At 35.7% G+C, this 17,770-nt stretch overlaps 1 protein-coding gene across 8 annotated transcripts in view; it reads left to right on the plus strand.

Moving 5' to 3' along the window:
- NAA16 (N-alpha-acetyltransferase 16, NatA auxiliary subunit) overlaps nt 1–17,770 on the plus strand; it is a 65,754-nt gene that overhangs the window by 2,243 nt on the left and 45,741 nt on the right. For 2 of the 8 annotated variants that reach the window (XM_027588872.2, XM_027588865.2), the window contains exons 2-8: nt 2,690–2,774; nt 4,588–4,692; nt 6,065–6,222; nt 8,498–8,632; nt 11,103–11,256; nt 14,847–14,966; nt 17,398–17,493. In XM_027588872.2, coding sequence (XP_027444673.1) covers nt 2,690–2,774; nt 4,588–4,692; nt 6,065–6,222; nt 8,498–8,632; nt 11,103–11,256; nt 14,847–14,966; nt 17,398–17,493 — 853 coding nt within the window. Of the gene's footprint in view, nt 1–2,689; nt 2,775–3,125; nt 3,184–4,587; nt 4,693–5,529; nt 5,991–6,064; nt 6,223–8,497; nt 8,633–11,102; nt 11,257–14,846; nt 14,967–16,029; nt 16,057–17,397; nt 17,494–17,770 lie in introns of those variants that run through there. The other 6 variants (XM_027588868.1, XM_027588864.2, XM_027588870.1 and 3 more) reach the window with 6 other exon arrangements.

Raw genomic sequence — 17,770 nt, forward strand, 5'->3', positions numbered from 1 at the left:
ATTATGACCTGAGCTGAAGGCAGATGCTTAGCCAACTGAACCACCCAGGTGCTTCCCCCACAAAGTATTCATTTTTTTTAAATGAATTATGAATGTACTTAAACACATCCATACAAATTTAGTAGCTAGCTTATTACATGTTCTGCACGGCTTGTACATGCCTGTCTTATTCCCCAAACTGGCTATTAGCTTTAGGTTTTGTTGAATTTTGGAGCTACTCCATGCTTTCTTTTGCCAATGAAACAACCAAACCCAGGAATGGTAAATGACTAAGTGTCTAGGGTTCTCTGGTTAGTAGCAAAGTTGAAACTAGAATCTAATTTTGTACTAAGTATATATTCCTTTAACACTTTTTTTTTAAACCTGTGTACTTGCTTGCTAGGGACAGACAACATGGATTGAATTAGGGCTCTGACACGTATTAGCTCTGTAAACTCAGTAACTGTGTGCCTCACTCTCTCCATCTGAATTGCAGATAACCTGTATTTCATAGGCTTTCCTGGGATCTAAATAAGGATTAGAATGGTACCTGACACTAGTAATTCCTTCCAAAAAGTATTCACTATTATTATTACTGTTATTGGTAGTATGATTATTAGTATTTCCAGATCACTTGGTAAGTCAGAAAAAAACCATATTTCTCTTTTTTTTTTTTTAAAGATTTTATTTATTTATTTGACAGACAGAGAGAGCGCACAAGCATGAGGAGCAGCAGGCAGAAGGAGAGGGAGAAGCAGGCTCCCCATTGAGCAAGGAGCCAGACGTGGGGCTTGACCCCAGGACCTGAGCCTAAGGCAGTCGCTTAATCAACTGAGCCACCCAGGCGCCCCCCATATTTCTCTTCTTTTCCTGTTTACCAATGGTTCCTTCTGCTTGTTTTTCTTCTTGTCATTTGTCAGATGAACTCCTATAGTCAACACTATTTTTAATTTTTATTTTATTTTATTTTTAAAGATTTTATTAGAGAGAGAGAAAGCACGGGAGAGAGTGTACAAGCAGGAGGGAGGGGCAGTGGGAGAGGGACAAGCATACTCCCCACTGAGCAGGGAGCCTGACATGGGGCTCCGTCCCAGGACCCTGAGGTCATGACGAGAGCCGAAAGTGGACGCTTAACCGACTAAGCCACCCAGGCGCCCCTTTATTTTTATTTTAAATATTTTAGGAATGGGAATATATTCAGATGGTTCGAAATTCAGGTTTCTCTCCCATCCTTGTCTCCCAGCTACTAGGTTCCCTTCCCCAGATGCAACCGAGAAGCCTCAATTTAAACATTTTTTTCTATGAACGTTTTTCTAATTCTCCCCTCCACATTCCACCCCTGCTGCAAAGATTAACCACTTCCTCGTTCTTTGCTGGTACTGTTTTGCTTTAAACCTCGTAGACTATTTTTTGAGCAGTCCTAATTTGTGTAGACCCTGAGGATGCAGCAAGGTTTAAAATAGACAAGATCTCTGTTCTCATGGAGCTCATAGAGTATGGTGAGGAAGATAGACACTAAGTAAGTAATCAAATAAGAATTTCAGAGAATGATAGTGCTGTGTAGAAAATGGAGTGATATGATAGAGAATATGTGTGTGGGGGTGGGAGGCTGGAAGTATTAGATAGAGTGGTCAGGCAGGTGATACATGAAATTCTGCTGGTAAGGAAGGTCTGGGGAAGAACATTTCAAGTAGAAGGAACACACATGCAGAGGCCCTTAGGTGGGCACAAACTTGGCATGCTGAGTACTAGAAAGAAAACCCATGGCAACATAAGTGGAGGGTAAATAGAAGATGATGAGGTATTCTCCTGATCAATGGCTGTGGTGGACAGGTGCTGATTACTTAGGCGGTGGTATTTAGGAAGAAAGGTGTTGCTCACACTTGTATTAGCCTAGTGATGGAAAGATCATGGTCTTTGGAATCAGACCAGAGTTTGCAAGTAGGCTGAGGTATTTATAAACAAATTTTATGAACTCTCAAAATTTCAATTTCTGCATCTGTAGGGAGGAAGTAATGACACCTACCTTGAGGGATACCTATGAGATATATAACAAGTTTTATCTGGACACGTAGTAGTTGCTTGTGTGTGTGTGTGTTTGTGTGTGTATGCCTTGGTTCAGTTTTTTTTTTTTAAGATTTATTTGCGAGAGAGAGAATGGGAGAGAGAGCGCGCACACAAGGGGGGGAGGGGCAGAGGGAGAAGCAGACTCCCTGCTGAGCAGGGAGCCCGATGTGGGACTCGATGTGGGACTTGATCCCGGGATGCCAGGATCATGACCTGAGCGGAAGGCAGTTGCTTAACCAACTGAGCCACCCAGGTGCCCTCCTTGGTTCCGTTCTTGAAGTGGCAAAGATATAATGCAGTTTCTAGTATTTTTCTGTGTTGTTATCACATAGTTTTTGCTTTTGGATTTTGAATTTTAAAAGTTGTAGCATTATTGGCTGTCTTTAAATTCCCTTTTTATTAAGTGGGTTTTTTCCCTTTTTTTCTATAAAAGTGAAAATACTCATACTAGAACAACTTGGCAAGAAGTAGGTAACAAAAATATTCCTCATGTTATAAGTGAGAGAAATTGATATAACACCTTCCCATCACATATGTTTTAGATCTAATTTTGGATCTTGAATTTAGAATTTATATAATGCAAAGAAAAGTTGCTCCCTATATATTCATTTTATTAAATAATTTTGTTCATATTTCTTTACAGAAATGCTATGAACAGAAGCAGTACAAAAATGGCCTCAAGTTTTGCAAGATGATTCTTTCGAATCCAAAATTTGCTGAACATGGAGGTATTGTCTCATCTGTGAGAGACTGCTTTGGGGAAATCTAATTCCAGGATCAGACAGATAAGATTCCTAATGGTGAAAAAAGAATACTTCCCAGATTCCATGACCTTGTAGCTGTCTATTAGAGAGCATGTAAACATTTTTAGTCATGCATTGTATCAATCTTGTTTTAGGTTACCATCCTTTTATTACGCTTAGGTGGGTGCACCATCTTCACTTTAAATGAGAAGTGGTTGGTTGATCTGTTGGGGAATAATTGGAGTATATAACAGTACTTTTAGAGACTTCATTTCATCTATTACTTTGGGTAGAACTTAAGTTTATGCTTTGATTTCTTATGTATGTGAAATGAAGATCGTATCTGCAGTACAGAAGTAGTATGAAGATACAGTCACATGTATTTTATTCTCTGGTAAATGTCATTCTTATATATCTGCTGACCTTTATGTATAAATAAATTAGATACTATTGATTTACCGTTAGATTGCTTATCTTGAGCTGTTTCTCCAGCACTGGTGTTGCTAGATCTCTGTTTGCTTGTCTCGTCCTTTTTCACTGGTGACTGGTGCTTGTTTGAGGGACGGATAAGGTCAGACATGCTAGTTATGGTCCTATAGCAGAGCACCGCCAAGTAGGGTCTCTGAATGTTAGACATGGGTAATTGTTGAGACTATCTTATTGGGAAAGTACGCTGACCTTGCTCAGCTTTCAGATAACATTTAAAACATTCTTTGAAGGAACTAGAAAGAAGTCTTCGGTTCATAAAATTTGAGAAACGTAAAGCCTATTTTCAAGTTTTTTCTCTACGGAAACTTTATCCACCTGGCAGCTTGTAGGGAAGTTCATTGTATGAAAACAGATAAATGAAGATGTTTATAGGGGCCTGGGCTGTTGGATCACCATGTTCTGACGACCAGAGTCCACAGAGATCATTTGAAGACCGTTGTTCTTGTCTAATTCTTGTGGATTTATTCAGAGAATTATTTCATTCTAAGCCATCTTTCATTAGCTGCCTCAAATATATTTTTGTGTTACCATTCCCGCAGTCCACTGTTACACTCTTGAAATGAAAACTGATATTAATTAGCCTAACCAGAATTAGTTGGAATAAACTTATTGCCAAAAATAAAGTGTGTTCCAATATTGAATAAGTTGATTTTTACATTGTGTGCATCTCTTTGCTAAAGTAGATTGTTTTTGTGGTATAAATGGGATGGTGATTAGAATTGATCTTGGATGAAAGTTCTGCAGCTACTGCCGTAGATTTAACACAGCAGGACTTGGGTGCCTACTGTATTACTTTTTTTCAGCAGAATAATCTCAGCCCCCTTTGTACAGTCTTTTTTTTTTTTTTTAAGATTTTATTTATTTATTTGAGAGAGAGAGAATGAGAGATAGAGAGCACGAGAGAGGGAAGAGGGTCAGAGGGAGAAGCAGACTCCCTGCTGAGCAGGGAGCCCTATGTGGGACTCGATCCTGGGACTCCAGGATCATGACCTAAGCCGAAGGCAGTCGCTTAACCAACTGAGCCAGCCAGGCGCCCTGTACAGTCTTCTAAAGGGCAGAAGGCATTTGAGGAACTCAGTCCCAGCCTCAGGGATTTCAGAAAAGGACTCAGGCTACACTTTAATAAATACTTAAATGTAGTTTTACTTTCTGTATTTGGAGAGAAGTTCTAGTTATATGATTACAAAGACGGATAGTACAAGCCTTGGCAGATGTCATATTAAAATAGTACTAAGAGTTAAAAAAAAATAGTGCTAAGAGAATATTTTGAATTCTTTGTATGTAAATAGAGGTTAAAAATATTTTTCAGAGACTTTGGCTATGAAAGGATTAACATTGAACTGTTTAGGAAAAAAAGAAGAAGCGTATGAATTTGTTCGTAAAGGACTTCGTAATGATGTCAAGAGCCATGTCTGTATCCTTTTGCAATAATTGAAATTTATCATTTCATTTATTTTCCACTTAGTAGGGTTTTCTAGTTCAGGAAAAAACGGACCTTTACTATGGAAAATTTTGTATAGAAGAGAGAATTTAATGAACTCCATGTACCATTACTCAGCTTCCATAATTATCAACATTTTGTAATAGTTTCTTCTGTTCCCTACCCCTTGTTTGTTTATTGCAGTAGTTGAAAAGGAATCCTTGTACTTTTTTACTTCAGTTGTGCTTAGTGGGAGAGAAAAGTAACTGATCTGTGACTTGAAACCCATTTTTTTCTTACATATCTGTAAACCGAGTGATACTTTCCTGTCATTCCAAATGACTTACTCGTATAGTAAAATTTGTGTTCCATAAACTTTGTTTTAGACATTTTGGAAGAAAAATTCAGGAAAAAAACCTGTTTTAAAGCAGATTTTCTTTAGTATTAAGTATGATATTCGTTCTTCAGTTGGGTTTCTGTTGCAGAGGGACATAGCTGTTACTTCAGTAGATACTGTATTTTTCATTGGCTGGAATCTCAGTTTGTGAAAAAAAAAACAAAAATACTTTTTTAAAGATAGATCATCAGAATTGATTTTCATTTCCATTTTGCCTATCTATATGCTTTTTTGCAGTCTTTTCACATGTTGCCTTAATTTTTTACATTTCATTCATCTAGCTATTGGCCAGTATTGAACATCAATAGTCTAGGTAGTGCTTTCACATATTTAGCTTAAGAGTCTCTCGAAATACTAAATACTTATTTCTTTATCTCAGTGCTTAGCCCAGAATGAAGAGAGAGGGCATGTAAGTATGATAGTTTTTTTTTGGCTCCAGGATATGCTGAGACTTTAATTTACAGTAAATAAAAACTTCATTTTTGTCGTTTTTAGTATCACTAGTGAATTAACTGATGATTACATGTTGTTTTAGAATTAATTGAATATAAACTAGTTTGAAGAGGTAATTACAATTTTTGTATATATAGTAATGAAGGATAAGTGACTGTTGAGGTGCTGGGGTGGGAAAGTGAGGGGGTAAAGGGTAGGGAATGTGAAGAATTTTTACCAAGAATTTTCTCAGGTTATGTAAACATAATGGAAAATGCCAAACGTTTAAGTGGAGAGTGTAGAATGAGGCACCCCCCGTGTGCCTGTCACCCAACTTCAGTAATTTAACAGCTGTCAGTCAAGGCTAATCAGGTTTCATCTTTTACCACCCCCTCACTGTCCCCCTTTCTCTGACCCCAGATGATTCTGAAATAAATCCCAGACGACTTACCACGTCGTTAAGGTAAGCTTTATATTAGGTATGTAGCATAGTATATTCTAGTATCCTTGAATGTCTCTGTTTCCTTAACTTAGTAGGTTGGCATGTGTATGGACTCTTGCAGCGTTCTGATAAGAAGTATGATGAAGCTATTAAGTGTTATCGAAATGCCCTCAAATTAGATAAAGATAATCTGCAAATTTTGAGGGATCTCTCTCTGTTGCAGATCCAAATGAGAGACCTTGAAGGTTATCGAGTAAGTACTTTAGTCTTAAGTGTACATGTTTTTACAGCAGGCATAATTTAAAGATGTGGGGGTTCAGAATGAGGTGAGCATAGGCTAAAATTATGTAGATTTGATTGTTCATTATAGTCTGTAGTAGAAGGGGAAAGTCACCTGAGACCTTCTTCCCCAATAATAGTTGTAGAAATGCATACTTGATCATAAAAAAAAGGGTAACTGTGTATTCATTTAATGCTTTTTTAAAAACTAGATTATCTCCTATGTGTAAATGCTGTACTAGATTCTTTGTGGGGTTGACATTTACAGATTTGGTAAATAGAGCTTTCATAATTGAAATCTAAATGTAGGGATTAATTAGTTTTCTCTGTTATGGGTTAGTAAATATAAAATAATGTGGGAAGGATTGCTGAAAAGCAGTCTTTCTGTGGTCCAGACCTCTTTGCACTAGCTTCTTCAACTCTGCTAGGTATCTCCGTGTGCTTACTCCGCTAAGTACCCTAACTTCAGTATGTCCACAATGGGATTCTCTCCCTTTCTCATGTTGAAGGAGCCCACCAACTCTTAACAGTTCCCTTTAAATAAGTTAAATTCTTTCATTTACTGTTTACTTTTGTCTTCTACTGCCACATAAATCCTTATGCCTGGTGCCTAGATTTTTGCAGAGGTTTCAGGCATGCTGCTGAGCTTAGTAATGGTGTCATTCTTCTAGATCGTGTGGTTTTTCTTTTAGCCCAAGTGTGGTGGGAGTTAGAATCAGTTATCTGTAGGAATGAGGCAAGGAAACTAAGAATGTTGGCAAGACAGTGCTTGCTCAAAGGGGTAGCGAATTAAATGAAGATAAAAGAGCTGGCGGTTAGACGTAGGGGACCTCAGGACCCAGATGTACTGATGGTAGCCCAGAACAAGGGTAGGAACGTCACTGAGTAAGAGCTTTGGCCAGAGAGTTAGCTATCTGAATTTATGATTTCTGGGGGGTAGTAAGGTCTAGGGTGTGGTTGTAGGAGTGGGTACCCAAAGCAGGGCGAAGGAGATCATTAAAGATGAAGAAATCTTGGGACGCCTGGGTGGCTCAGTTGGTTAAGCGACTGCCTTCGGCTCAGGTCATGATCCCAGAGTCCTGGGATTGAGGCCTGAGTCGGGCTCCCTGCTCAACGGGGAGTCTGCTTCTCCCTCTCCTTCTGCCTGTTAGTACTCTCTCTGTGTCAAATAAATAAAATCTTAAAAAAAAAAAAAGATGAAGAAATCTTGATTCTAAAATACTAGGTTGTTGGATGAATGCTCCACAGTGTTACACTTGTAACAGGATAGTGGCAGGATTTGGCAGAGAGGAAACAACTGACCCCAACTTCAATGAAGGAGGGAAGTGACAGAGAAGCAGTGGTGTAGAGGAGAGATGGGAGTGACACAGCTTAATGTCATATACCTGAAAGAACCAGGCACACAAAGGCAGAGGGGTGAGACTGTCTAAGCTGTTTTCTCAAAGATATCTTTTTCTTAAAAGATCTGGTCATATTACTCCTTGTGGCATATAGTGTGGAAGGACTCACTTGGCACCTGTTCCCACAATAGAAACGAAATGCTACATTTGCAGAACTTCATTGCAGCTAGTGTTCTTCATGAGACCCTCTTCCTCCAAGCAGTTGCACATGCCTAAAACTTGGAGGCAAATACGAGCTATGAAGAGGTGGGGACAGTATAGGGAGGGTGCATTTTCTGCTGGTGAAGATACTTGGATTCTTGTGGGGCAGCTATGGTGGAATTTCTGGTGTTTTCTCCCTCATGTCATAGATACGAAGCTGTCTTAGAGTGACAGCAAGTGGTGTTCTGTTAGAAAGGTCCAGTCCGCCTTTGAGTGTTTGCCTTGGCTGTGTCCGCCCTGTTTCTAGGGCCTGTTGTAACAATGTAATAAAGACACTATAATTTCATAGAGTGATTTTATAAACAGAATTTAGTTGACTAAAAATGTATCTTAGTCTTTCTTCTAAGATGCTTAGTTACCAAAAGAAATTCCCGTTACATAAAGGTAATTTTCTAAGGCAGCACAAAAGCATGGGCCCCAAGGTCAGCTTTACAGGGAGCATTACAGAGTATTCTAGAACTTAAATAATCTAACATAAAAAATATTTGTTTTATTTGGGAACTGATGTTTGTTCATGCAATTCATTAGAAAGGAATAAAGGCATTAAATTGTTTTTTTAAAGCTCTGTCGTGAAATATAAATATTTTAGAGAAAGTTAAAGTAAAAAGAGAAAAAGACAATTTTTAATGTAATTTTATTATTTTTTAGGAGACAAGGTATCAGCTTCTTCAGTTGCGCCCAACACAGCGTGCTTCCTGGATTGGGTATGCTATTGCGTACCATTTGCTAAAAGATTATGATATGGCACTAAAACTGTTGGAAGAATTTAGACAAACTCAGCAAGTAAGTACGAACTTTGTTCTGTTTCTCCTACCTGCACAAACTAAAGTAGTTGACTTCTATATTGCCCCAATTCCCAGTTGTGCATTAAAGTCTTTGGGACCTATGGGAGCACCTGGGTGGCTCCGTTGCTTAGGTGTCAGACTCTTCATTTCGGCTCAGGTCATGATGTCAGGGTCATGGGATTGAGCCCCATGTTGGGCTTTGCACTCGGCACAGAGTCTCCCTCCTGCTCACTCTCTCTCTCTCCCTCTCTCAAATACATAAGTAAAATCTTAGAAAAATAAAGTCTTTGGGACCTATGGAAGAACTTGAAAAATTTTTGAAATAATTAGAAAAATTAAAACACAGAATTCTTGATACAAAATAAGTAATATGAACATTTTTATACTCTTATTTTGATGACATTCAAATGACTAAAGAAAGAAAAGAATACATAAAAATGAAAGTAGTTTTGTGATTGTGGGAATTATTTCTCTCATATATATTGCTTTATGTTTTATATAAACATGTTAATACATTTTAATATATATGCAAAATAGAAAAATACAAAAATATATACTGTGCATCATGAGATAAATAGATATTAATGTTTTGCCACAATTTTTCCAGATTTTATTATTTTCTTTTTTTTAAAGGTTCTTTTTTTTTTTTTTAAGATTTTATTTGACAGAGAGAGAGACAGCCAGAGAGGGAACACAAACAGGGGGAGAGGGAGAGGGAGAAGCAGGCTTCCTGCAGAGCAGGGAGCCCAACATGGGGCTCGATCCCAGGACCCTGGGATCATGATCTGAGCCAAAGGCAGACGCTTAATGACTGAGCCACCCAGGCACCCCAGATTTTATTATTTTTTAAAGAAATATTACAGAAGTAGCTATAAGGATCTCTTACGTCCCTAGAGGTAGTCACTATTCTGAAATGGGTATTGATTGTTCCTAGTCACGTTTACGTTATATTTAAGTTCGTTATGTTTAAGTCCATAAAAGTTACAAACTATTATTTTGTGTCTTTAAAAATTGACATGTGGGCACGTTCTGCATGTTGCACTGGGTGTTATGCACAAACAATGAATCATGGAACACTACATCAAAAACTAATGATGTAATATATGGTGATTAACATAACAATAAAAAATTTAAAGAGAAAAAAATAAAAATTGACATGAACAATATGCTTTTTTTTTCATTCAGCATGCCTTGAGATACATGTGTGTTGATACATGGAGGGATAGTTTACCCTTTTTTTCTAAAGATTTTGTTGATTTATTTAACAGAGAGAGAGAGCGAGCAAGCGCACAAGAAGGGAGAGTGGCATGCAGAGGGCGAGGGAGAAGCAGGCTCCCTGCTGAGCAAACAGCCTGACATGGGGCTCGATCCCAGCACTCTGGGATCATGACCTGAGCTGAAGGCAGATGCTTAACTGACTGAGCCACCCAGGCACCCCTATCCATTTTTTTTAAAGATTTTATTTATTTATTTGAGAGAGACAGAGCACTGGGGAGGGGGTTGGGGAAGGTAGAAGGAGAGGATGAAGCAGACTCCCTGCTAAGCAGGGAGCCCGACAGGGGGCTCGATCCCAGGAATCCCAAGATCATGACCCAAGCCTAAGGCAGCTCCTTAACTGACTGAGCCACCCCGGTACTCCAGTTTATCCATTTTTAGCTGCTGTTTGGTATTTCATTACATAAATAAGCCATAGTTTATTAATTCCACTTTTTCCTTATGCCAATACCACACTGTCTTGATTGCTGTTACTTTATAGTAAGTTTGAAATTTGAAATGCATGTCCTCCTACTTTGTTCTTTTTCAAGACTCTTTTGGCAATGCAGCGTTTCTTTTATCTCCATTTGAATTTTAGGATTAGCTTGTCAATTTCTGCAAAAAAAGCTTGCTGAGAGTTTGATAGGGATTGCATTGAATTTGTAGATCAATTTGGAGAAAATTTCCGTCAAAACAATGTTGAGTATTCTGATCCATGAACATGATTTGAAATGTCTCTTCATTTATATAGGTCTTTAATATCTCTCAGCATGCTTTCAGTCTTCAATGTATAGGTCTTATTTCCTAACTTTATTCCTAAATACTTTTTTCTTTTAGATGTTACTGTGAATGAAATTATTTTAGTTTTATTTTTGGGTTGTTGGTTGCTAGTATATGGAAGTATAATTGATTTTTGTATTTTGATCATGTATTCTGTCACCTGCTAAACTTTTTTATTTTAGTAGTTTTTTTGGTAGATTCTATAGAATTTTAACCATTTTCATACTTTCCTATGAGTATAGGATTTGCTGACCTGAATCTTTACTTTGCTGTAGGCAGAAATTCCACCTATTTGTTTGTTTTAAAGAATGTATTAATCACTCTTCTATTTGTAATTGCTTCTTTTAGCCTGTGTGACTTTTCTGAGAAAGCAGTTAAAGATCTATAACTATTTTATATAATTATAAATAAAATAATTTTTCATTTTTTTTCAGGTTCCTCCCAACAAAATAGACTATGAATATAGTGAACTGATATTATACCAGAATCAAGTGATGAGAGAGGCAGATCTATTTCAGGAATCTTTGGAACATATAGAAACATATGAGAAACAAATATGTGATAAACTTTTGGTGGAAGAAATTAAAGGTAGGTTGACCTGCTTTTTCTTTTTTAGTGGTCTCAATCAAAGAAAAGAACAAAAACTATGCACTTTATTCTGTTCTAACATTTAAATAAGACTTGCTACATAATAAAAAAAAACATTTTATTGTTAAGCTGTTATTTATTGAGTTAATTCTCATAATAATACTATGTATGGTTGTTACATCCATTTTAGAATTGAGGGGCTGAGGAACAGAGAGGGTAAGTGACTTGCCCAAAGTCATACAGCTAAGTAAGCTCAGTAGTACTAGATTTGAGTCTAGGGGTTTTGACTCCAGATTCCATTTTCTTAGGCAGTATGTTATACTGCCTTCATATCCTCTCCCCTCCCCTCCCCCAAATATATATCCATGAAATAAATAAATACAATGAGAATAGTAAGTGATGATACTGGGGTCATCATGAAAACAAGATTCATTTATTTTCAGTATGGGCTAGGTACAAAGGCAGGATGCTGATAAATAGCTTGTTAGAAATGGGTTAAGCACATTTTTTTTAAACAAAGTTTTGTTCATCAGTTACCAATCTCTGAGCAATACTATAATAAAATGTCTAATTAAGGTAATAATTAGTTTAGAACTGAAGTTTCATATAGTTGCAGGACTTCTAAAGCTTAATAAAAATAATAGCTAATGTTTACTTTTTCTGTGTCTCAGAGTATGGTAATTGCTTAAACTGCTTTATTTCATTTAATTTTTTAGCACTTCTAACATATGTAGATTATCCCCATTTTATAGTTGAGGAAACTAAAGTTTAGAGAGGTTAAGAACTTACCCAAAGTCACCCTGCCTTTTAGGTGGTAGAGTTAATTTCCAAACACATCTTCCTGGCTTCAGAGCCCTCACTTTTTTTGTTTTACTATTTTATTTTATTTTATTTTATTTTATTTTATTTTACTTTATTTTATTTTATTTTATTTTACTTTATTTTTTGAGATTTTATTTATTTGTCAGAGAAAGAGAAAGAGAGAGGCATAAGTAGGGGGAGTGGCAGGCAGAGGGAGAAGCAGGCCCTTCACTGAAGAAGGAGCCCAATGCGGGACTCTATTCTAGGACCGTGGGTTCATAGTCTGAGCCGAAAGCAGATGCTTAACTGACTGAGCCACCCAGGCGTCCCTATTATTTATTTATTTTTTTTTTAAGTAAACTCTACACCCAACATGGGGTTTGAACTCATGACCCTAAGCTCAAGAGTCACATGCTCTACCATCTGAGCCAGTCAATCACTGCTACTTTTTTTATTTAATAATCTTCATTTTTGTAATTTTTGGTTCATAATAAAATTGAGTGGAAGGTATAGAGATTTCACATATACCTTCTGCCGCCACACATGTAAGCCTTCCACCCTCAATCAACATTCCCTACCGGAATGGTACATTCGTTGCAATTAGTGAACCCCCACATTGACAGGTAATTACCACTGAAAGTACAGTTTACATGAAGGTTCACTCTTGTCTAGGTTTTGAGAAATATATCCACCATTGTAGTGTCATATGGAGTAGTTTAACTGCTCTAAAAATCCTCTGTGCTCTGTATGTTTGTTTCTCCTTGCCCCCAACTTCTGGCTACCACTGATCCTTTTACTGTCTCCATAGGTGTGCCTTTTCCCATATGTCATATAGTTGGAATCATATAGTATGAAGATTTTTTAGATTAGCTTCTTTCACTTAGTAATTCAAGATTTCTTCATGTCTTTTCATGAGTCCTTATTTTTAACTGCTATACTCTGCTCTTCCAGTTAATGTATAGTGCTGATTTAATTTTTGGGAATAATACTAATATTGACAACACTTTATTTTGTGTATTTCTTTTTGTTTTTTATTTTTCCCAAGTTTTTATTTAAATTCCAGTTAGTTAATATATAGTGTAATATTAGTTTCATTTGTAGAATTTAGTGATTCAACACTCAGTGCTCATCACAAGTGCCCTCCTTAATACCAGTCATTCATTTAGCCCACTCCCCACCCACCTCCCCTCCAGCAACCCTTAGTTTGTTCTCTGTTGTTAAGAGTTGGCTTTGTGGTTTGCCTGTCTTTTTTTCCTCCCATGTCATCTGTTTTGTTTTTAAATTCCACATAATGTGTGAAATCATATAGTATTTGTCTTTCTCTGACTTATTTCACTTAGCATTATACTCTCTAGCTCCATCCATCTCATTGCAAATGACAAGATATCATTCTTTTTTATGGCTGGGTAATATTATTTTATACACACACACCCACCCCCCCCCCCCCCACACACACACACACCCCACCTCTTCTTTATCCATTCTTCAGTCTATGGATCTTTGGACTCTTTCCATAATTTGGTTATCGAACAACACTATTTTTCAAACTATTGGTAAAATGGGGATAAATAATTTAGTGTTCTGGTTTCTTTCTTCCAGGGGTTAAAGTGCTAACCCCTTTAAATTAATTCATTTATCACAGAAGCAGACTGAGATAGTTGATATTTTATAGGTAAGTAGACATTGGAATTTTGTGTGAGAAAGTGGTAAAACTGGAAATCTGGTTAGTCTTCCTCTAGAGCTTGAGTAATATATATAAATAGTAAAATAATAGTATATAATAACTACTTCAACATATTATCTTCTCCCAGATGATGAAACATGAAATAATACATCTGAATACATTTCAAAGGGTTATTTCTTTGAAATAGATTGTTTGGGGAAAGGGAGGTCTTAGCGATAGGAAGTTGAGATATAGCCTTTTTGAGAATCTCCCTTTTATCTTGGATTAGATGTGTTTTCCATCATATCTGAGAAGTTTAGATACTCATTTCCCAAGCCTCCTTTCTTTCTTTTCTTTTCTTTTTTTTTTAACTATTTATTTATTCGAGAGAGAGAAAGCGTGGTCACAGGAGCAGGGTGAGGGGGAGAGAGAGAGAGGGAGGGAGAGAATCTTCAGCAGATGCCCTGTGGGGAGTCAGGTCAGCCGCTCAACCTATTGAGCCACTCAGGCACCCCTCCCAGGCCTACTTTCAATTTGTGTGGCTTAGTAAAAGGATTTGAACCTAAGGGGTGATCCCCACGTGAACCTGGTTTGTGTGGTTTCTTGCTGTGAAGTGGTACTTAGTGTTTTTGTTTTACTGAGTTAAACTTCTCCAATTTTAGTGTCGTCGAAAGGAAACTAAGAGAATTGAATGGAAAATTGTTTAATATATGAATTGATCAGAAAGTACATTCAAATCTAGCAGTAGGAATGTAGGGATGTTTCATTAGAATTATTTACTAGTCTGTAGAAGGAGTCTTTAATGATCTTAAAGGGTATATAAAAATGTGCACAATGCAAATACTTTTTACTAAGAACTAAATATGCTATGTGTATATTTGGGGTGTAGAAGGGAGTCAGAAATGAATGTTAGTATAATAGAATGTGTAAATGAAGGTTCATTTCCGAAGACAAGCTGTGAATTAATCTGTGGTTAGTTATGTAAACTGCAACATGCCCCAAAGGGAAGCACATACGGTTCTATCTTTCATAAACATCTATTATGCTAATAATGCTCAGTGAAATCTATGAGATCAGAAAGGTATTTGTTTAAGTAAAATGAATGTGAATCTAAACTTAATTTTAGGGGAAATGCTGTTGAAATTGGGAAGATTAAAAGAAGCCAGTGAAGTATTCAAAAACTTGATTGATCGGAATGCAGAAAATTGGTGTTATTATGAAGGCTTGGAAAAAGCTCTGCAACTTAGTATGTAATGATTTTTCTCCTCTACCTAATCTTAACTAGTGTTTGAAGTAAATGCACAGTTGTAATAATATTTGAAGACAAATATTTTTAGCGTTAGCATTTATTTTTCCATTTAGGAAAATTATAGGTTAAACATGGCAGTGAAGAGGAATTTAGATATTTATTTATACTTAAGTGATAAATGCTCACAGATATTTTTAAATTCCTTGACCCATTAAAATGTTACCAATTTAGACTAACTAGAGAGCTGGGGAAGAAATCGAGCATTCCCTTTCTGGGAAATTTAATATTTTTTAAAGAATTAGAGGCTTGTTACCCTTAGCTTCTAAACATAAGGATTAGGCCAAAGAAATTTTGCTGAGGGTATGTAATGTACAGCATCAACATGAAAATCATTCTCTTAATTTCAAACTAGGTTAATTTGTGTAGAGTGAAATTTTGCAAATCTTCTTTTCAAATTAGGTAACCTATCCTTTTTAGAAATCTTTAGTATTTTTCCAAATTTTCCTTAATATTTTCATAATTAAATGTTAAGAGCAGTTAATATTCCTAATAGATTTACTCATGGATAAATACATGGCTGAAATAATTATGAAAATATGGTTCAAGGGGGTTGACGTAGCAGAACTTTTAAATTTAAAAAGTATGGTAAAAATAGGTGGCTATTCATATTCATTTACAGAAGTATGAGCTTTGAGAAAAATTTATTTGTTGTACCCTAATCACTGTTACAAATTAATTCAGGTTTTCTGTGTGTTTAAAATTTAATACAACAAATCATTAATTTTTTTCCTTAAATTGTTTTTAAGAAAATGATGGAAATTAAAATATTGATTAGATCAATAATTTGTGTTTTTAAAAATCTGGACAAAAGTAATATGTTTGAAGTTTGGAAAGGTGAGATAACTATGATGTATTTCTTTAAACTATCAGTTACTGACATGTAGTTAATAATACAGATATTTAAATGTTTAGTAAAATAAATATATGTTCCATGTCAAGATCCATGCTTACTATAAAATGTAATTATTATAAAACTAATTACATTGCTTTATCTTTTTAGGTTCCTTAGGACCTTTTCTCCCCCATGGTAAGTTCTGGAGCTCCAACTTGTGAATTCAAATAGGGTATTGAAATGGTTTGGTTTTGTCTTAATTTTACTATATTCATAAGACTTGTTATATCTGGGATAGTGGAGAATTTTTTTTTATACTCTTAAGATTAGGCATAAATATGAGACCTGCTTTTTAAAAATATGCAGTAAGTAGTCTTCATGTAAAAAAAATAGTCTTCATGTAAATTTTTGTATAAGGGTCCTTGATATTTCTTGAAGTCTCCAAATTGTTAACAGAATATGAAAATTATCTTTCCTATATCCCAGGTTTTGAATCCCAGCACATTGGAGCTCCAAAACATACTACTGGGGGAAGGAAAGAGTCTAAACAAAATCAAACATTACTTTTTTAAGTATTGTATTTATAATCTTGATAGTGAACACTACATTTAGTACAGAGATACCTTGATTGCTGGCACCAAGGGTTCTTCTTACAATAATACTTGTTTTCTGAATTAAAATCAATTAAAAACCTTATGGTTTATAATCAGGTTTGTTTGCTTTTTCTTAAAATTCTCCTGTAAATTGTCTTATTGCTTATATGAAATAATGCATATAATCTCTCTTTGAAAATTATGTAGGATATTATTTTAGAATAACGAAGTAGACCACATCCTACTTCACAAATTGTTATTGCAGAGTAACATATAATATACATCCTCTATTGAATACTATAAAATTAGGTTGGTCTTGGGAGGGAAGATACAACTTTCTGTTAGAAGTATATTTTATATCATTGTATTTACAGGGAGAAATAATTGCCACTTTAAACAATCTGTACTAATGGGGTTCTTTTTAATGGATTTTCATTGAAGATTTTAAATGTCAAAGCTACCTTAAAAATTTAGTTCATCTTTTAAACTATAAAACATTTACATTCATGATGCTGAAATGGTTGCTTTTTAAAACCTAATCAGTAAGCATTACAGCCTTTTGTGGGGATGTGTGTAGGCTTCACCAAATTAGAGAATTTGTGTAAGAAAAGTTATAAAGGAGCATTTTTTTTCATGGGTTGTACACTAAGGAATATAAGAGAAGCGCTGTGTATTTTGAGTCTGTATGTCTTGTATGTGTATGATTTGAGTTGGATGTAGAATCTGTTGTGATGAAGTTTTGGATTTCTCTGGAGATTGGGTTTAAAATGGTGTTTTGCTGATCATATTATTTCACCACCGCAGTTTTTTTAATGTTATAAAAATTGAGCACAGCTTTAATATTGACAATGCAGTCTTTATAACAATTTTTAAAGTTTATTAGCATTTTATCATAGATAAAAGTTCTGATGTTTTGAATCTCACACATATTTACTGATAATAGGCACTTTAGAAGAGAGGCTTCAAATTTATGAAGAAATTAGTAAGCAGCACCCCAGAGCAATTTCACCTAGAAGATTACCTTTGAATCTTGCCCCAGGTAATATTAGGATATCTTTTGTAACACTAATAATTATCTGTTATTCAACATCATTCACATTTAAAAAACTTGTTTCTGGTACAGAGTTTACTTTACATCTACACCAGTCTTGGGGGTGGGAGTGATCAGTTATGAACTTATTATGCATGTGTTAATAAGCGTTTTTAGCATATAGCTATATGTTGGTTTCAAGTATCAGAAGTTATCTATATAAGATTGTTTTTCTTACGTGACTTTAAATATCAAATACCAGATTTAGAAGATAAATTAAGTTCCC

The sequence above is a fragment of the Zalophus californianus genome, chromosome 3 (genome assembly GCF_009762305.2).
Source record: "Zalophus californianus isolate mZalCal1 chromosome 3, mZalCal1.pri.v2, whole genome shotgun sequence".
Taxonomy (NCBI): Eukaryota; Metazoa; Chordata; class Mammalia; order Carnivora; family Otariidae; genus Zalophus; species Zalophus californianus.